The sequence below is a fragment of the Phyllopteryx taeniolatus genome, chromosome 16 (assembly GCF_024500385.1).
Source record: "Phyllopteryx taeniolatus isolate TA_2022b chromosome 16, UOR_Ptae_1.2, whole genome shotgun sequence".
NCBI classification, from domain to species: domain Eukaryota; kingdom Metazoa; phylum Chordata; class Actinopteri; order Syngnathiformes; family Syngnathidae; genus Phyllopteryx; species Phyllopteryx taeniolatus.
In genome coordinates this window covers 6,861,912-6,882,228 of record NC_084517.1, presented here as the reverse complement: position 1 = coordinate 6,882,228, position 20,317 = coordinate 6,861,912, and the positions used below count along the sequence as shown (strand labels likewise).

The window sequence follows — 20,317 nt, the reverse complement described above, 5'->3', positions numbered from 1 at the left end:
CAGTGCGCTGGTATGGTTTGTTTTTCGGGAAGAACAAATTGCAAAGTTGTTCAGTTCGCCAGAATATGGCAAAAGGCTCTCGGGGAAGCAGAGCTTGCCACTAATCCAAGATAGTGTATTTGTGTACATGTAGTTATGCATTGCACATAGCCCTTTGTTGCTCCAGTGAGTGGAAGATTTCCATCGGCCAAAATCTCTGCCTTCAACTTGAGTTTGCACAGGTGATCCCGCAGCCTCCTCCCCCGCCGGTAACCATCTCCATGGCGATATTCTATGCGGTGATTGTTACTCAGCTGCTTTGGTCACGCCCTCCTCTCCTCCCTCTATAGTGCTGAACTCCTTACAAATAAACTGGCCGGCGAAAAGCGTCTAAACCTCTTACAGATGTAACAGAGCCGCGGGCGGCATATCGGAAGGGATTTTTCAAAGACGGAATTGAGTCTCCCGGTCTTCACCCACCGTTTCCATCACTGCAGTCAAGGAAGAGCCTCCCTGTAGGCGACCCAAGCTCAGAGCACCGCCTTGGATTGTTTTTCTCAGAGGTGAGCAGGACTTCACTTGACTTCGTTGCACATATTTCCCTTTGTTTCTTAGGAATTGAGAAAGGAAGGAGAGACTCGTATGAGCCGCGTCCCACTTGAACATTTACGTACAGTACGTATGTGTGCGACTTGACTTGACTTTGCGTCGGATCGGAAGTCCGTGCGGTCTCATCTCGCTGCGTGAGGAGGAAGAGTCCAGTCGGAAGGCGGGGGGGCGACCGGGCAATTAACCTCTGACCCCCAACTGTATGATTAACTTGATGTGGACCAGCGGGCTCACTGAGCTGACAAGGCCTTTCCTGTTTTTGTTTTTGTTCCGTTGGTTCTTCGTGTGCGTTGGACAATCACACTGAGCGAGGGGACGGGGCAGCGATACTAAACTAGGTAGATGAAAGTCCGAGAAATAGGGCTTGTCTTTTCAGTTCACGTGTTGTCTAACAACACACAAAGGCCCATATCGCTCTTCACACGTGCGAAAGAGGTAATAACCGCCCGCCTTTGTTGTTTGGAATTGAATTTCACCAAATCTACGTTCAGCGATCGTAACTGGACTGTTGCGGTTGTCTCGGAAGACGTTTGGTTTCGACCGAGGAAGCCTGACCGGACGGGAGGCCAGACATCTTTTACGACAACCAGGACAGTCCGGTTGCGATCGATTCAGTGCCCTGAGAATTGTCGAATGTACGTTTGACTGTTTTTTCAAAGTCAAAGCTCTTTCTTACGAGTGCCAAGTTCAATGTGACAAAATAGCAGCACACATTGAACAGAAATCCTGTTAATGTTGTTTGGACTTTTCCTGAAAATACAGCAGGTAGCCTTCCTCCTCGGTTTAAGTTGAACCCAAAGAAACCGGCGGGCGTAAGGCGATACGCGTTTGTTGAATGGCATGTGGATGAATTGAAAGGCCTGATGTTTGAGTAGCAAAGGTTATGATGTTCATAAGCAGCAGGTGCCACTCCCTTTTGTTCGGTGCTCCCACTTGAAAGAGCTTACAGTCTTCTTCAACGTGAAGGAAATACATCGAGATGAATAATGTTACTTGTTACTTGCGCACACAGCAGTGCAATGTTGTTCTGTCGAAAGCTGACAGCGAAGCTTTCTTTCTGACGGTTGGCCAACGAGCTTTTTCTCTCTGCAGATCGGGGACGCAACTGCTGAGGAAAAACGATGGGATGCTTTGGATTCCTCAAGTTTATGATGTTTGCTTTCAATGGCATTATCTTTGTAAGTTGATGCCTTTCCTACGCCGTGATCAATGTGAAGTACACTGTAGTGCATCGAATGCAAAGCACAATCTCGCGGTGTGTCGAATGTGCCACAAAAGGAATCCTCGCCTAAATGTAGCACCTAATTCCATTCCAAACTCGATATTGGGTATTTGCCCGACGATAAACATATTCGAGACCCCCCACAAAAGCAATTGTACGAGAACTCGTACCACAATTGCACATGAAGTTCCTCAAATAATAGTGTAAGATGGAATATTTGCTTGAAGATAGATAGTACATGGGTTAAAAAGAAGCCAAACGTGAAAGTTGTCCACTTGACTGCCCCGCAGTTGGCGGGCGCGGCCATCCTGGGAGTTGGCATCTGGGCGAAGGCGGACAGCGGCTCCATCCTGGGCTTCCTCGGGACGATCGAAGGCGCCCCCGCCGAGCTCAGTCGGGTGCTCAACGTGGGCTACCTGCTGATCGCCGCGGGGGCGCTGCTCGTCGTCATCGGCTTTCTCGGCTGCTGGGGGGCCGTCAGAGAGAGCAAGTGCGCGCTGCTGCTGGTACGTGTCGCCAACTCGGCAAATTCATCTCTTGGCGCTGAGTGAACATTTTGCCCAACGAGAGCAGTCCCCAAAACTACTTGAGCATGCTGCATCTTCTTCTCCCTTGCGAATATGCGTGCTTGTCACACAAGATATGAAATGGACATGGACCTTGTCATATGAAAGTGGAATTGATTGTGTTTTACAGGAAGTTTAGGAGAAAGTCGACAGCACTCGCTCAATGTTCAAGTGTTCACCGGTGACTATCATATAGAAACACAATTGCTCAATTTGCCTGTTATTCGAGAGTTGATTGCATATTTGTCATTTAGCGACTCACCCCTTGAATATGAAATGAATATTAGAAGGCATACAAGCGACGGGATAAGATTATTGGGTCTTTGGTTTTGATTGTGACCTTCTTCTTTGGAGCTCTTGTCACTTGAACAATATACAATACTTTGAATTCCTTTTTTAATGGAGTTGAGACAGCAGCCGTTCTGTGGCTTGTAGGTCGCAGACCCAAATGCTGAAGAATCCCAGCCAGTGTTTCGCTGTGTCTTGAAGTCCACAGACTGCAGACTTTCTTTTTCGGGGAAAGGAAATATCATGTTTGGTCCATCCTTGATAACGACCACTTAAAGCGGATCGCCACAACAATGACAACAGTTCAAATGATTCCGAACGTCACAACCTATCGTCGCTTTGCCCTCTAACATTACAGGTCCAATAACATTGTGATATTGTGTCCTAGTTCTTCATCATAATCCTGCTGGTCTTCCTAGCGGAGGTCGCAGGAGCTGTGGTGGTCCTGGTCTTTCGACCTTTGGTAAGTTGGGAAAGGGGAAGGGGGACATCTTCCCAAGTGACTCGATGTTTGTACGATAGGCCGAAGACGTATTTCGAAAGTTCGGCACAGCGGCAGTCGGGAGCATCAAGAAGGACTATGGGAAGAATTCGGACATCACCGGACTGTGGGATACCGCCATGAGCGCCGTGCGTATCGCCGCTCAGCACCGCGTTTGTCCGAAGCTTTGTGTGACACGTAGCCTCTCTTTTTCTCAGTTCGAATGTTGTGGAATCGCCAACTCCTCGGACTTCGTGGACTCTCCATATTACGTGGCCAACGACAATCAGTATCCGCCTCTGTGCTGTCCACATGCTAACAATCAGCCCTGTAATCAAACGGTGATTGACGATTTCACGGTATGGGCTCCGATAATATTGTGAAAACCAAAAGTAGCCACTGCAGGACGATCCGCTCACTCTCTCCTCTCGTCAGGCGATCCCGGGTTGCTTCGTGAAGATCACGCAACTGATTGATGACAACACGCTGGCGATCGTTGCTGCGGCACTGGGAATCGCAGTACTCGAGGTAGGGACTCTCTTCAGGTTTGAGGGCGTCGCAACTCCTCATCGAATCTCAACGTACGCTTTCGCATTCAACTGGACTGAAGGACTCCAGCTAGCCGTGCATCTCAACCCATTGGAACGTTGTACAACAATTCATTTCTTGCAGTACAATACATCCAAGTCTTACGTACATACCGTATTGTTCAGGAAGAACAATTTCGATACTGAAATTCATTTTTAATTGTTTATTATGCGCTATTGCCGGCACGGCGGACGACCGCTTAGAGCGTCCGCCTCGCAGTTCCGAGGACCGGCCCTCGGAACTGCGAGGCGTTTGTGTGTTCTCCCCGTGCCCGCTCCGCTTTCCTCCCGCATCCCCAAAACACGCATTCATTGGAGACTCTCAATTGGCCGCAGGCGTGCGTGTGAGTGGGGATGGTCGCTTGTTTGTTGATATGTGCCCTGCGATTGGCCGGCGACCGACCGGTTCGGGGCCGATGACAGCTGGGACGGGCTCCGGCACGCCCGCCACCCGCGTGAGGAGAAGCGGCTCGGAAAATCGATGCATGGATGGATATTACGCAATATTCAAATCATCTGAGACGATGACATTTTGAATTTCGAAATTTTAGCTGTAAGCAGTAAAAAAATAGTTACAAAATGTCATTCATTCAAAAAGTTGAATCGACAAAGTATAATACAGCATACTGTACGGGTGTTACGTTATTTTATTGGTCTACTGGAACAAATGGGATATTCCTTTCTTCTTTGTCCTGTCAAGTAGAAAGGAAGACCTGCATCCCTTTTGGGCCGCAACCGTCGACTTTTTACGCTGCCACTGTGCTTTCTTTCTATTCCGATGGATATTTATTGAGAATGACAGCCGTTCGGTCAAACAGAAGCGAGTTTTAAAGGGGAGTGACGGAAAAAAAAAACTAAGCAAAAGAGAGAGAGTGAAAAGGTAACTCAATAATAATACAGGAAAAGAAGACAACAAAGGACAAAAGCTGGACAACTGAAGCGTGGTGTGGCGGGAGTGGCTCTGTAAACCAAATCTTTCACGTTATTGTTTAAACAGTTGAGTACAACAGTTGACCTTTGTGCAAGGGCCCTTGAAACGAGACCTCGCTCAAAATTCTCTATGGTGTTTACCATTCGATTTGCTCCTCTTACCGAGTGGATGTGTGTGTATTCTCCGCAGTTATGTGCCATGACGGTCTCCGTGATCCTTTACTGCAAGATCGATTCAAAGTCAACCTGACGGCAAAAGTCGACAACTCCGGAAGCACCGTTTGAATCGCCGGACGAGTTCTACTCACCGTACCGCCACTTAAAACACACTGCTCATATTTCGATTGAAATGTCGCAGCCGCTCGAGCGGCATGACAGGATTGCGTAACAAACCCATTTTTAACATAGCAAAGAGGAATCGGTGAATGTGAACATAACATTTATCAATGATTTAATGTGACAGAGTACTTCACAGCATTTGACACACAAATTGTGATTGTCATAATGAAATAGAGCTTACCATTTCTGTGACGATATATAGCAATATCAATGCAAAAGGATCGTGTTGTAATCTACGTGATCCATTTTGAAATAAAATGACCACATTTGTCGAGCTGGTTTCATTGAGGTGATCTTTACAGGAAATCAATCACTTGTAAAAACGATCAAATGAACATTCAAATAATTGTTATCAGTTGATCCGCAAGTCAAACAAACACACCTGCCTGCTCTGTATACGCAAGAACAAATGCTGACCCCGGAGTGCTCGGAGCCATCGAGCAGACGCCATACGATATCGATCTCGTGGCATGGATACGAGTCGACACTTACGGTCACACCCGGTTCAACTGAATTGACGAGAACGACGGCAATCGAGCAAGGGCATCGCTGTCAAACTCAAGGCCCGGGGGCCAGAGGCGGCCCGCGAAAGCAAATCATTTTTGCTCAAATTCCAAACGGTCATCATCATGAACAATAATGTTGAGCTCTGTTACCAAACCTTTCTTCTACAGTAACTCCAACAATACTTGAACAAACTAGGATCCTTGTCTTCCGATTTAAAAACTAGTTATCCCTCAATTAGTTGTGTCATGGTCATAATGTTTTGGCGATGAAACATTTCTACCCTTCCACTTTTCTAACAAAAAAAGTTTGACACCCCTGCTCGAGGGGAATTCAATTATCACATATGGATATTGATATAGTTTTAGAATACACTTTTAGATCTTTTTCATTGATATTTGTATTGCATTCCGCACAGAGAAATCTAAAGTCTAAATGAATGAACGGATTTCCAGTCCTGACTTGCGTTTCGAGTTGTTTGTGTCGTGTAAAGCAATGCGGAAGTGAGAAGGAAAAAAAAAAAAAAAAAAAAGTCAAATGAAATGAAATGAAAATCCTGGTGGATGTAGGACGCCGCAAGCCGCAAGCCGCAAGCCGCAAGCCGCAAACACCGCAGCATTTCCCCGCATTTCCATGCTCGTCTCCCGCGACGACAATATTCTTGTCGATTGTGTTGAAATGTCGTTTCCCGGTCGGACCGGTGACGTGGTCGAGGCTCCTCCCACTTCGCGTCATTTGCCTTCCTCGAACTGCCGAACTGTCCAACTCGGAAGCGGAGGAGGAGTTCTCGACTCGAAAACCGTGAGCCAGTCGATGTCAACACTCCGTGCGGAGCTCGGTTTCAGGGTGCAGACAAGTGGTCTCAATGCGACAAGTGCAAACCGGTCCTGGTCCTGGTCCTGGTCCTGGCTGACAGGGAACCTAACATGTCCGATGGAAAAGACGCCAATGCCGCTCGCAAGTGAGTACGACCCAAAAGAAAGAAACAACAACACTTTCTTTACTTTAGCGGAGTAAAAGAGCACTTTACGCACAAACGGCTCATTTGGCTTTGCTTTGCTTTTCTTTTCGAACACGTGTGCCACTCGAGCCACTTTGAAAGGGCGCTTCTGCCTCCAGGATTTCGGCGTGTTACCGCACGACAACACGTGACCCTTTGGCCATTTCCTACGTGTCAATGCTGACTTCCCACAATTGCAGCGAGTCCCATGACAATGGCGTGAAAGCTCAGGGCCGGCGGGTGCTTGGTGGCCCACGAGCGCATTTGCTCTCGTGGCCGTGCAATTCAAGTCACCAAATCATCATTTTAAACAAACCAACCAACCAACCAACCCTCAATGCTACCGTCACTTGTTCAGCAAGGACGAGAAGAGCTCAAGACTGACGAGGGCTTAGAAAACAGCAGGCACCAAAGTCAGACCCTCGTGGAGTTTGCATGTTCTCCCTATGTTTGCTTGGGTTTGCTCCTGGGACTTCAAGCTCCCGCATCCCAGAGACCGATTCGGTTGATTGAAGACGACATTGTCCATAGGTGTGAATGTGAGTGAGCGCGTGTGTCCAGAGGGTGCGGAGGTGGCCCCGAGCTGCATTTTTCTTTTTCTTTTTCGTTTTCTTTGTTCACGGGGCCTCCGATCCTTGGCATTGCCCCCTGGCAACTGTTCTAAAAAGCACCACCCTCACAAATGCTCATGTGATCTAATAATATCGATAATACGCAGAAACAATCAACAGTCATCGCGTCGCTTTTTTCATTCATTTACACATTTCTTGGAGATAAGATGGAGTCATGTTTTACTGCATACGCAAACTCCGCCCCGCGCGTGCGTGTGTGTTCTCTATAGCTCGCTGACAGCGCCAATCAAAGCCGAGCATGATTTCAACTCTCGCTTTGGATCTTTGATAGCGAACGTCACAAAAATGGCTTCTCTTTATCTTGAGTGCACATCATGTTGTTTGCCCAACGATGAGCTACGTTTCGAGTTTCCATCCTCACGTCCCACTTTTTGTCCATTTTAGCAACTCCTCCCTGATGAAGGAGAGCCTAGAAGAGAGCCTGGACGAGTGCATGGAGGCCCTGGATCTCTTCCTAAACAATCACTTCAGTGAGAGTCTGGAGAGGCTGCGGTCAAAGTAAAGGATGTTTTTAGTGTCCGACTTCGGGTTGGTGGTACAATGATGTGTTAGGAGGAGGTCGGTAGTTTTGGCCCCAGGAGAAGTCGTATACGGAGCAACGTGCCTCTTGTTCGCTGACACACGAGTGTAACTCGGCTAAGCTTCCGTTCTCCGGGATATTTAAGTGTTTGCTGAAGCTGACGCCTGAGGTCTGACTGTTTCAACAGCCAAAGAAGGGCAGCCTCGCTAAACAAACATTATGCTGCGAGATAGTAGCGCTGCTACGACACCGTCAAAGAAAACTACTCCTGATCTAAAAAGTTTCAAATAAGCTTTCGCTCACCTTTACCGTTTGAAGTAGGTTCCAGGGTTCCTGAGGACAAGTGTTCAAAATGACTAGAATAACACTCAGTAGAAAGCTGACCTGTGAGCACACCTTCACCTTCGTTACGCGTCCTACATATGCCGGAAATCCGTCATAAACGCACATGCGAATCGTTAAATAAACATTGCCTCATTTTAAAAGAAATAGTGAAAACACAGGGGTCCTTGGATTGCGGCGAAGTTGTGTTCCTATGGCGGCTACGTAGCCCGAATTTGCACTTTGAATTTCAGTCGAAATGCATACAATAGTCTATCGCTGACCTATGCGCTAACGCAGTACTTAAGTTGTAATTACAGTAAAAAATTGTTGGAAAAATGCTGATGGAGAAGTACAGGGAAGGTCAGAAGAAGCTGCATTGTATCTGTGGCTTTATAAAAAAGCATAAGACGGCATGCCGAGGGAATAGCTGTTGTATCATATGAGGAAATCCCGCATGGCCGACAAGCATATTAGACCGGTCTAAGACATGTATGATAACAGTAAGACGGTAATGAGGTGTGCTCCTGGAATCGTGGAAGAATTCAAGGTGGAGGTGGGCCTTGCATGGTGACGGACAGCTTGACACATCGAGTCAGACCGTAGTATCTGTGGACTATGATGCTTGCAGATGACGTTGTGAAGGTGGAAGGCCACCTAGAGAGGTGGACGTAGGCACTGGAAAGATGAGGAAAGACAGTTGCAGTACATGTGTGTGGATGGAAGGGAGGCCAGAGGTGGAGAATGGGCAGGACTTTGAGTACTTGGGGTCAATTGTGCAGAGTAATGGGGGGGGGGGTCGGAAAAGAGGTGAAGAGGAATGGCAGTGTCGACGGTGAAAAGCGCAAGCTAAAGTGAAGGGAAACGATATTGGACGGCACTGAGACCGGCGATGTTGTATGGTTTTGGTACAAAAGACGAGAGAGCGATCTGGCAGAGTTGAAGGTTCTGAGATTCTCTTGAGGAGTGGAACCAATGGGCGGCAGGGTCAAGAATGAGTTCATGTACTGGAGGGTTTGGAGACAAAGCTGGAGCGGCCGGATGGAGATGGTTTGGACATGTAAAGAGGATGCACAGTGGATATTGGACAGTGGACAAGCATGCAGAGGCAAAGAGAAAGTTCAAGAGGTTTCTGGAGGTGGGGAGGGAAGACTTGCAGGTATGGTACTTGGGGTTAAAGCAAGGCTGAAGGGAAAGAAGATTTGCACAAAAACACTTCTAGGCCATAAATCTAAAACAAGTTACTGAAGTACGGCAGTAACTGAGCTGAGTGACGACGTATTCTTCCGCTGCGACTGTTTGGCAACTCCAACTGTCATGTTTGTAAACCAAAGACCCCCCCCCCTGTACTGTAAACACAAATACGCCAATATTTCTGCACCATTATGGATGGATGGACGTCAATATGCTTACTGTATATGTAAGAGGTCCAGGACTGGCGTCACAAAAGATGATCTATTTCAAATCCAAACTCCAAGTTCAATAATCCCCCTGGAGTCCAAGACACTTTCCCAGCCTTCCTCTGCCACGCACCCCTTGAAAGAATTCTTCCGGCATCCTCCGTAGCTCCGTCGTTCTGGGCATCTCGATGTCATCCGTTTCTTCCAAAGCAGCCCCCTCGATGAGCCCGTGAGCTTGGAACGAGGAAAACTCAATCGCAGGGATCAAGGTTATGTGCTCCAGCACGGTGATGTTCTTCTCTACCGGCAACTGTTGGATGCTCAGGACGTTGAACAGGTGCGTTTCTAGAGTGAAGCAGCGACGTGTTGTCCCGCCGCAACTCTTGCCTCTTCTCGCACACTGAACGAAGCAAACGAAGCAGCGATCGTCCGGCCCACATTGAAGAGGGAAACTCCGAGTTTGTGGTCTGGGTTTTCTGGCACACCTTCCTCCTTGTGTTTTGTGTTTTTCCACAAATACCGCCACTGTTTTCAACTACTAACTTTGCGAGCCTTTTTCGAGGTCCGCGCTCTACTCGTGTTATTCAAGTTTTGTGTCGTTAGACAAAGACGGGAGAGGCGAGAGTGCAACGTTTGCCTCGTCAATGGAGTTGAATGGGATTTTTTTTATTTTATTTTTTTTTTTACACCAAATAGGAAATGCACTTTTGAATTGCTCAGTTAACTTCCAAAATTTGAGGGGAAAAAGAATGAAGACATCATCGATGTGAAACACTTCAATACTCCAGGCTCGGTTTGCTTGCTGTGTGATATGGGTGTCCTTCTATGTTTCTCGTGTAGAGTGGGTGAAAGCATGTACCACACTCTTATGTACGCCACAGTCCTGGAAATGCAGGCCATGATGACCTTCCAGCATGACGACATTTGCAATGCCGGCGCTACAATGAAGAGCGCTCAGGAACTGTGTCAGAGGTCCGTTTTTCTCCTCCACCTACAATAATATCTGCTTGTACGCCAATTGCTGCTTGTTTGCTCTTGAAGAGACCGCATTAAGAGCCACGATGTTCCTGTTTTAGGAGCTATAAAAAGCAAGTTGCACCCATGCACTTATTATTGCTCCAAACATGTCGCTGTTTGGAACACTTGGATGCATGGTTATTATCACTATTATCATCTGCCTGCTGTCACATTAGTTGACATACAGATGTATTGTGATAAAGTGGTTTGTTATCACGCATACATATTTTGTTGCTACGCTAACATTGTTTCAGGTTTCGCCGTAAATCTCCAAATTTAGGGAAGTCCGCAGGGGAGCCGCTCACTGAAGGTAAAAGTGAATTCAGTTACTTCATTTTTTTCTTCACAATTCAAAGCCGTTCCCATGTGTCTTAATAAACTGGATCTGATATTGCTCTGTCAAAATCCGTAAATGATAAAGAATGACAGCGCATATCAACGATCATCCTACCTGCATACGCTGCATACGGGGGTGCTTGTATCTCTTACAAACGCAAAGGGTTTTGTTTTGTTTTTCCTCGCCCTGGCGACCGCAGGCCGAGCGAGGATACGAGACGAGACGCATTGAGCAGCTGCTCATTGTTGCCGACTATCCGCGCCGCTTCTCCCGACGAGGGTCGCGGGTCGCGGCTGAGCCGGAGCCCCCGGTTATCCCTGCTGACTTTGGACGAGAGACAGGGTACGCCCTAAAAGGATCGCCAGCCAATCTCAGGGCGCATCTAGACAAACACATTCACACCTCGAGTCAATGTAGAGTCGTCCGTCTCCTAACCTAAGAAACGTGTTTTGTGACGTGGGTGTAAGCCGGAGTCCTGGAGAAAACCCACGCAAGACCTCAGAACCGCTCTACACTGCGCTGACCCCCTGGTGTCTTTTTTTGCCCCTCTCTTTGAAAAGTGTTGAGCAACATACGAGTGACTTTTGTGGCGTGACCGGAGACATCTGCAGACTCTGCCACATTGGCACTGCCAATGAGGGGTGCTTCTGCAACGTCATCACTGGCTAATTTAACTCCTAATAATAATAATAATAATAACAATAATATTGTGATGTCACTTCAATACAGCTCTCTCACCGACGCAGTTTACGAAATAGGCAAATAGCAAAAGCTTGACTTTAATTTCACACTTGATTGGGTGGGCGGGAGACTATTTTGATCTAAACAAATAAAAAGTCCATTTCTCCATCATGTATGTGTTGTCTCCACCCCTACACTTCGGAATTGCCCATTAACTTTTAAACATGGGTAAAATATACTCACTTGTATTTAAAGTAAATTTTCATGTCATTTGTTCGATTACCATAAACACACACACACACAATCTTGTGTAGCAGGTTTTTATGCTACCTTGCTTTTATCTGGGTAAATGCAACCCAAAAAAGGAACCGCGACGACACCAAGATGCGTTTGGGTTCGTTTTCATTGAAATCCTGTTTGTCAAAAATTTCCAACACCGAACGATAGACATTTTGGCATGAAAAGTTTGAACAATGTCTTAAACAATTCTGACCTTTTGACGGAAAACAACTGCCGATAATTCAAATACTCCTATCAGTAAAAAGAATAGATTTTCAGTGGGAAAATCATCTTGATCATAATTGTTTCAACGATATGAAAAGGACCCTCACCCTCTGTGTGGAAAAGTGAGCAGAACGGCCAACATTATTATTTTTGCTTCACTACATTTGCGAAATGTAGGATTTCTGGAGTCATTATGGCCAATATCAGGCCTACATCAAATTTTGGAACAGTATACAAATTCAAAATATGAATGAAGAGGAAAAAAGATGAAGCCCAGTAGGATATGCCTATTTGTGTTTCAATATGAAAATCAGTCGGTGTGCTTTGTAAATGATGCAAATGAATGGAAAGCAGGCAAATACTGTATGCCTGACTCACAGCACTCAATTCTGTTACCTTGCCTCAGGATTGTATACATTTTAGTACAAAATAAGTCGGCATGGTGAATGAAGCGAGTAGCACGTCTGCCTCACACTTCGGCGGTTTTCCCGTGTGGAGTTTTGTTCCCCCCCGTGCTCGCGTTGGTTTTCTTTGTGGACTCCGGTTTCCTCCGACGACAAAGCACGTTAGGTTATTTGGAGACTCTAGATTGCCAATCCAAATTCTGCATTCTGAAAAACCCTTCCTTCCAGCACGGCGGGCAAATGGTGGAACCCAATAGGAGCTGACCGGGACAAAGCACCTGTAGGAACTTTAAACGTCGACAATGTCTTTTGTTTCAAAGATGACAATATCCCATGTTTACATAGATCACGATTACACATGTATTGATTTAACTTTTGTCCGAAGACACCAGCCACAAATCAAACACAATTTGAGTTCGTTTGGCTTCAAACCGTGACGCCGCCGACCCGTAGCTACGCCCGTTAGCACAGCATACGCGGGAAGTCCGCTAACCTGTTTTTGGGGGGTTTGTTCGGGTGACGTTCCTAATATAGCGGCGTGGTGTGAACGGGAGTGTAATTGGTTGTTTTTCTGTTTGCATATACAGGAAGTGCCTTGCCATTGACCAACGGCCAACGTCTTGCCCAAAGTCAGCCGGGATAGGCTCTGCGGCCCTCATGCGGTTAAGCAATACAGAAAATGGACGGATAGTACAAAATAGAATATAGTCAGACTGAATTCAAGCATTTCAATGCTATTTGGTCATGAGGCGATTTGAATTTCGATCCGAGAATGTCGCCATATGAATGGCTACGCAAGTCATTTGTCTTTATCCTCCAAGGATTTCCTCCCATACCTTTTCAGCTCGATGTGTATTCGTGTATTGCAACAAACAAAGCGTTTGCCAAGAAAACGGTATGTGCTCGGTATCGGTGCTATAGGATCAGTACGATAGCAATACTGTGACTGACTTCCTGGCGGCCCAGTAAAAATGGACGCCTGACCTTTAAGATTTTGATAATATATATATATATATATATGTCTTTGTTTGGTCATGATTCTAACAATATTGAACGTTATTCCATGTATGTGCAGAGCAGCTCCATGCTGAAGTGTGTTACGCAGAATGCCAACTGCAAAGAGCTGCTCTCACCTTCCTGCAGGTACACCAAGCTTATTCACTGCAATGATGTCAAAGCAAAATGGGCCCTTGCGCTTTACAGCACAAAATATGTCTTTGTAGGATGAGAATATGGTGAGTTTTATCAAAGGTGGGATCAAAGTACGAAACAGTTACCTGATTTACAAGTAAGTAGCGCTACATGCTGTACCCGCAGTGACGTGTCGTAACAATATGTACAATGCAACTGTGAATTCTGGCCCGCACGATGATTAGAAACGAAGCTCTCGTCACATTTCTAGACTACTTCCACCTCTAATTGAAGAATTGATTCCAAGGGTGTGTCATACACAGTATCGCTGTTATTCAATCGCGTTAAAGGTTGCGTGACAAAAACACTCGAGACATGGGAAGGAGGTTGCCATACAAGAATTTGTCAGTTCCTGTCGCTCTGTGCTGCGAAAGGGCTTTGTCTGACATTGTCAACTTTGTTTTCCAGACAGTTGCATTCCTATGTCAAATCTCAAACCTGTTTTAAAGGACCCAGCCACAATCACTTAGAGGGCGGGATTTCTTTTGGAATAGGAGCATTTAATCTGGTATGTCGTCACTGTACTATAAATAGACCTTGTGTGTCGTGTATTTTACAGCTCCCTTCCTCTGTATTTTTTTAGACGCTCTCTTTATTTCCACCGCGGATCCTCAAAGTTTTAGAGTTTGCAGGCTTCTCGGGAGATAAGGTATGTGACGGGTGTACTCGATCGTGTCGACCCTCGTTTGCATATGAATGAACGTGTATAGATTGCACAGTGATCTCTTCTCCATACCTGTTTAAGGAGTACGGTCTGTCCCTGCTCGATGATGGCGCGACAGCATTAAATCTGCGCTCCATGCTGTGTGCTCTGCTGCTGCTTTGCTACTACACCTTTCTCACATTCATACTAGGTAAGGCGCCGGCCCGTAAACTCCTCGAACGTCTGAGTGATCTGTCAGATGTCCTACGTCTCCTCCTCTCCTTCTCAGGAACGGGTGAGGGACATGTGGTAGAAGCCGAAAGACTGTTGAAAATATTCAGGCTCCGCTATCCTCGGGTGAGTGGGATTGCACAATCTCAAAGACGGACAAATTCTAGCTTGTAGCGACATCGGCAGAACAAGTAACATTTTTAGCGTGACGACGAACGTGAAGAAGTACATACTGTATGATGGCAGAGTAGAACACTGTGCAGAATACGGTGTTCTCCCCCCCCCCCCCCCAAAAGAAAATTGGACATCATTTCGTAGTCGAATGACAAAGCCGGTTCTCGCTCAGATGTGAAATCTTAACAAGATGTGGAAAAACAAAGTCAATTATTACTTTATTCATGTACACTGAACACTTCGCTATATTGTGGTTCACCTGTTAAGGATGCAGTGCATTGCAGATTTTTTATTTCCCATATTCATATTACGCATAACTCGTCATATTGCGCGATTTGGAGTGTATGCAGTCATTTTTTGGGTGAGAGAATAAACACTTTCTAGCCTAAAACAAAACTGTAACCAAAAAAAGAAAACAATCATTAAAAGACATTGCAAGGAAAAAAGGCTCATAGTGTACAGTACTACTGTCGTTTAAAAGGTGTTTAAGAGTACAGAAAGTGTTTATCCACCAAGTATGCCGGAGGTTGATAGGAGTGTGTGAAAGATTGCTAAGGAGGAGGTTCATACAGCTTTCAAATATGTATAAATAATCCCCCCTTCATTGTCCTCCACAAAATGAGGAGAAGTTTCATTTCAAATTGGGCCTCCAGCTAAGCTGACAGCAATGTTTCACTCTAGCTGAGAGGCAGGGCTGAATTGCCATATGGACCAAAAGTTAGTTTTTCTGTACCTACACTTACGTGAGTTTAGCAGGCGAGGTCGTGGTTAATGGAGAATAACTGACAATATCGTTATCGTTATCGTTGTGGGACGGGAGAAAGGGTACCATTGGCAATACAATTCTAACAGACTGAATAAACCCCCGTATGCACGTTTCTATTCTAATTTGCACAAACATGTAATCAATTACGGCTCGAGTTGCTTGAAAATGGGTGCGTTTTCTGTCTACCCGATAGTATCCGAACTGAAAATCCAGAAGATTTCCGGTGGGATACGTTGCAGTTGTCAGCAACGATTCATTCCCAGAGTTACTTAAGAGAAGAGCATAGGAAGACTCTTGTCGATTTGTTGATGCGTCACGGCGGTTGTAAATCTAAGAATGGCTCAAATGATTCCTGTTTGAACATTGTTAGCCAATGTTTTTTTCCAACTTTCCATTTGACAGCCTGTGTCCGCTCCACCTAGCGCATACATGGCTGCCCTGCCCACAGAACAAACGCTGTGCAAATTCCCGGGAATGCCATTAAACACACGAAACGAGGCGAAAGTAACTGCTACCGGGCGTGTAGCGGATAAGGACGATCTTGAATAACCTCTTTTCTCTTTTTCTGCACAGGGAGCAATATTCCTCTTCTTTGCTGGCAGGGCAGAGGAGATGAAAGGAAACATCGACGAGGTGACTGTGTGCTTTTGTCATCAAGTCTTCCAGAAACCCTTCTTGAATGAAAGAAAGCTAGCGTTCACTTCCTGTTCCCGTTCATTCCCTGAGTGGCAAAGAGTCTGTTGTTCTCACAACTGAGGAATTATCCACTACCCGAGCTCAACGTTAGGTGACCGCACCCTAATGAGACATTGAATCCAAAATGTCAGCCTTTTGGAACGATGATGCTCAGTTTTGATTGAACGATGTGTGACGTTTGAGGGGGCCGCCGTGTCTGCGTCGCAGTTCTGAGGTTCCGGATTGAAATCTCGTTTCTGCGTTTGCGTGGGTTTTCCCCGGGTACTCGAGCTTCCTCCCACGTCCCCAAAACGCGCACGCTCGGTTGATTGAAGACTCTTTGCACGCAGACGTCAGTGTGAGTGGGAATGTTGTGTTGGCGAAGGCAGAAATGAAAGCTAAATGTCATCTTTTATAGACGTAACGTAAGCTCCAGGACAAACGCAATGTGGCTTTTGCATGTTACGCATGTCGTTCCGCTTGTGTCACCAGGCGGTGGCTCTATTTGAAGACGGCTGCAAGGCCCAGCAAGCGTGGAAGCAGTTCCACCACATGTGCTACTGGGAGCTGATGTGGTGCTTCACCTATAAGCGAGCGTGGAAGATGGCCTATTTCTATGCAGACCTGTTAAGCAAGGAAAGTCACTGGTCCAAGGTGCACGTTAGAAAAAAAAAAAGCGAGTCCAATTCTTGTTGTTGTCCTTTTATGCCAGTGATTGTGACATTGACTCGAATGTACGTGTAAGAATCCCGTTTGTTTCTCCTAGGCTATGTACATCTACATGAAAGCTGCTTATCTCAGCATGCTGCCTAAGGAAGAGGAACGCCCCTTTGGAGAGGATGAGGTGGATCTCTTTAGGTCGGTGATTCCCAACCAGGATGCCTTGGCGTGAGAGAGCTTATTAGGGAAGCTGCAGAACATGACTTTAATGGACCTTTTTATATGTACACTGATGAAATGCGGTACAAGAGCTGTAGCACGTCTTACTGTAAGAAAAAAATGGTTCTCATACAAATGTTCATTGAGCAACAAGTTTGAGAATTGCAAGCATGTTGTCGTGGTGCTCATCAATCAAAGCTGAGCGTTCTTGTCCTGCATCCAATTGCATGTGCTGTGGCCAGTGTAATTAGTCATAATGCATATGCACACTATTTGAAAAGAGTAGATTTAATCCAAGTGCATTTGTTTTTTAGTTGGGCTCTGACAAGATGTCTTTTTTTATTTAGACTTGCTTCCACTCATTCGTGGACTTTGTTGGTGAATAGTTCAGATATTCTACGCTAATTGCTACACTATTCCTCACAGTATTTTAAACCGCAATGTGTCAATAAAGCAAACTTAGCTGATGAAAATGTAGTTAGTTAGTGGATAAGGAGATGGATCAGTAGTCCCTCAGAAGATTCAGGCACTTTGTCCAACTCCAGACCCAGATCTGGCCCAAGTCTCCATGGAGCAAAATAGGATTTGTCAGGCCCTCTGTTTCTCTGTGTTTGGCTGGCAACCAGTCGAGGGTGTACCCCGCCTCTTGCCCGCAGTTAGCTGGGCTAGGCTCCAGCCTACCCGTGACCCTGGTGAGGAGAAGCGGCGTCGTATTATTTCTGCAAATAATACCGATACCGATAAAGCTTTCATAGTTACCCTGTTGTTGTTGTTGTTGTTGCAGCTCTGGCAGTGTTGTGGACAGAATCCTGGCCCGTCTAGTCCGTCAAGTATACTATGCATGTACTATATATATATTTGTTTTGAGGTTATTCTTTTCTTCCTAAATACTCCACCCACTCATTGAAACCTGTGCTTTTGTGGAGGCAAAGTCATTTAGGGCATCACCTTTGTTGGCCAGTCCACTCAGTTGTTCGCGTGCCTTGGAAGATCTCAAGCGATTCATCGGTAGTTTGAGCCCCATTTGGCAGGCGCTCATGACTTGTGGCATCCTCTTCTGTTTAGACAAGTGCCTGCCTTCAAGCAGAAGATAGCAGGCAAGTCTCCCCCCACTGAGAAATTTGCAATCCGCAAAGCTCGCCGCTACACTGCCCGCTGCCCAGTCAGGCTAACAGTGCCAGTGCTGGTAAGACTCGGGAATTGTGGAAGTAACCTCGAAAAGCCCTTTACATGTATCCACTGCTTGATTCCAGGAGATGATGTACATGTGGAATGGTTTTAGTATGATCAAAAAGCAACCGGAGCTGACTGAAGGCGTGATGCAGACGCTAGTGGAGGCTGAGCGCACCCTGTTGGAGTCTCCAGGTCCGCAGATGTCCCCTTCAGTGAAATGCAACAAAACACAAAACAGAAAATGGGACAACTCCGCTTTTTTTGTCTTCTCGCACCTCCACAGAGAACGAGTATACGCTGGATGACCGGTGTGTAATCCACCTACTGAAGGGAATGTGTTTGAAAAACCAAGGGCTCCTCCAGGGTGCTGAGGAATGCCTTCAGAAAGTTTGTTCTCGGTGAGCGCTTGTTCTATTCCTTTCCAGTGCAGGTAATTAACTCTCCTTCACCACACGACAACAAAGCAGACAACCATAACCAGAGGGCTATTTTTATCTGGTGCGAACAGAATGACAGACTGCGCTGTGGTTTATGGCCACACGCTATGTCACAAGGAGGCTTTTTTGTTTGTTTTTTGTTCAGGGAGAAGAAGCTCAGGTTCGACCACTATCTCATTCCCAACGCCCTAGTGGAGCTCAGTCTCCTCTACATTGAACAAGGCCGAAGAGACGAGGCCATCAAACTGCTCCACAAGGCCAAGTAAGTTGCTCTGAAACCAAGTTAGTCGTGCATATAAAGCATTAGATCGATACCGACATAAGCAAAGTGCGCGTGGTACGCGGGTACCCTCTAGTGGTACCAGAATGAACCACGGAATTAAATGTTCACATTGTATGTGATGTTCCAGTGGATTCTTTTTTTTTTTACATGTTTTTATTCCAGCACAGTACATTTGTTGAGTTCAGTTGCATTTAACTTTTAAGGAAAATACACTTGCATTTTATCTTTTACAACTGTTTAGACAACTGTTTTTCTTTTACTTTTATTTGCAATACATTTGAATTTAGTCATTTAAGCACAGTATTACTGTTCAAACTGTACATACTATTACAGTGGCTTACAATATTAAGTATACCTTTTAAGAATAAACCCTTGGTCCTCCTATGCTACTGCATTTACATTTTGGTCCTAATGACAGTACTTTGACAGTAAAGCCAAATATTTTTACAAGGTGGTACTTTGTAACATTTTTGAGAAACGCTGCATTGAATGAAGATATTATATTTTTTACAACTAGTAAAAAAAGAATAATAATAAATCCAATCTTGGTTAGGTGTTTGAGCGTTGCTCGCACCCTCCCCAGAAAAGAAGAAAAGGAATAATTTTCACTTTGCTCAAGATTAGCATGATTGATTTATTCATGACCTAATTGTAAGTTTGCCCAACTAATTCCAACACAAGTGGTGTTTGCCGCTGCGGCTCTTCGGTGCACTTGCGCAGTTCCGCTCGGGAACAGTGTAGGGCAGTCTCCGCCTGTTACATTCGGTGGCGTAGCTTTGTGGAACACAAAGTTGTTGCGATAGCATCATGGCTATTTCTTGTACATTGCTATATAAACTGGCCTTAGTGCTCACGAAGTACCTCAGAGCTCTGCTGCTCCTAGACAAAGTCAAAGTTATTATGGCAGGACTGCAAAGTCATTGCGCTGTAACGTAATGGTAATTGATTCAAATGGACTACACCCGGCTTATTGATTGAAACAAAGGGATGTTAACCCTTTCCCTGAACTCAACGGTCTTTCTTTTGAATTCTAGACACAACTACAAAGAATACTCTATGGAATCTCGTACGCAGTTCAGGATCCATGCCGCTCTGGCCAAACTGAAGGCTGGCTCTGTCGATGCGGAGGAAACTCGTCTGTAGGGAGACTGGACAGCCATCATTGGAGACGATCTTCATCTGTGGTCATCGTGACGCTCCCGGCGTTGTAGCGCAGTTTTATACATCTATACATTTTCATCAAGGAAATGCTGGGTTTCTATTCAGCTTTGCCTTTTAAGACCCGATTGGCCTCTAACAGTTGAAAAGGGTTCGATAGTATTGAAGAGAGCTTTACTTTTATAGAAGACTACAGACTTGTGTATAAAGACATTTCGTTTAATGGACGATGTTTACATTTAAATAACCTGAATCAACCGCTGATTAAAGTCACTCTAAATAACAGTCGCAGTCACTGCATCATTCTGCTGAATTAACATGAGAGAAGTATGGTACATTTTTATAATCGGAGGTCAATATGTGTTATGTTGTCAAAAGGTACAGTG

The 20,317-nt window shown here is 45.6% G+C and overlaps 2 protein-coding genes across 10 annotated transcripts; both read left to right on the top strand.

The window, feature by feature from the left end:
* The first annotated feature begins 140 nt into the window (after window positions 1–140).
* On the top strand, window positions 141–5,275 carry tspan34b (tetraspanin 34b). 2 transcript variants are annotated; one of them, XM_061748077.1, is made up of 8 exons: window positions 141–542; window positions 1,681–1,766; window positions 2,101–2,316; window positions 3,053–3,127; window positions 3,187–3,294; window positions 3,364–3,504; window positions 3,581–3,673; window positions 4,853–5,275. In XM_061748077.1, exons 2-8 carry the CDS (start codon window positions 1,710–1,712, stop codon window positions 4,910–4,912), a joined length of 750 nt encoding a protein of 249 aa, XP_061604061.1. In that variant the 5' UTR covers window positions 141–542; window positions 1,681–1,709; the 3' UTR covers window positions 4,913–5,275. The 2 variants fall into 2 exon arrangements, with proteins under 2 accessions (XP_061604061.1, XP_061604062.1); XM_061748078.1 differs by lacking the exon at window positions 141–542 and adding an exon at window positions 772–1,023.
* A 956-nt stretch (window positions 5,276–6,231) lies between these two features.
* Window positions 6,232–20,216, top strand: zgc:158403 (tetratricopeptide repeat protein 39A). Of its 8 annotated transcripts, XM_061748061.1 has the most exons (18): window positions 6,232–6,466; window positions 7,522–7,635; window positions 10,219–10,350; window positions 10,650–10,705; window positions 13,397–13,464; window positions 13,545–13,609; window positions 13,921–14,020; window positions 14,096–14,161; window positions 14,258–14,366; window positions 14,445–14,512; window positions 15,900–15,959; window positions 16,494–16,655; window positions 16,768–16,859; window positions 17,946–18,066; window positions 18,134–18,245; window positions 18,337–18,451; window positions 18,636–18,752; window positions 19,808–20,216. In XM_061748061.1, exons 1-18 carry the CDS (start codon window positions 6,432–6,434, stop codon window positions 19,914–19,916), a joined length of 1,701 nt encoding a protein of 566 aa, XP_061604045.1. In that variant the 5' UTR covers window positions 6,232–6,431; the 3' UTR covers window positions 19,917–20,216. The 8 variants fall into 8 exon arrangements, with proteins under 8 accessions (XP_061604045.1, XP_061604046.1, XP_061604047.1 ...); XM_061748065.1 differs by lacking the exons at window positions 7,522–7,635; window positions 13,545–13,609 and having other exon boundaries at window positions 6,239–6,466; XM_061748062.1 differs by lacking the exons at window positions 10,650–10,705; window positions 13,397–13,464; window positions 13,545–13,609 and having other exon boundaries at window positions 6,235–6,466.
* The last annotated feature ends 101 nt before the right edge of the window (window positions 20,217–20,317 follow it).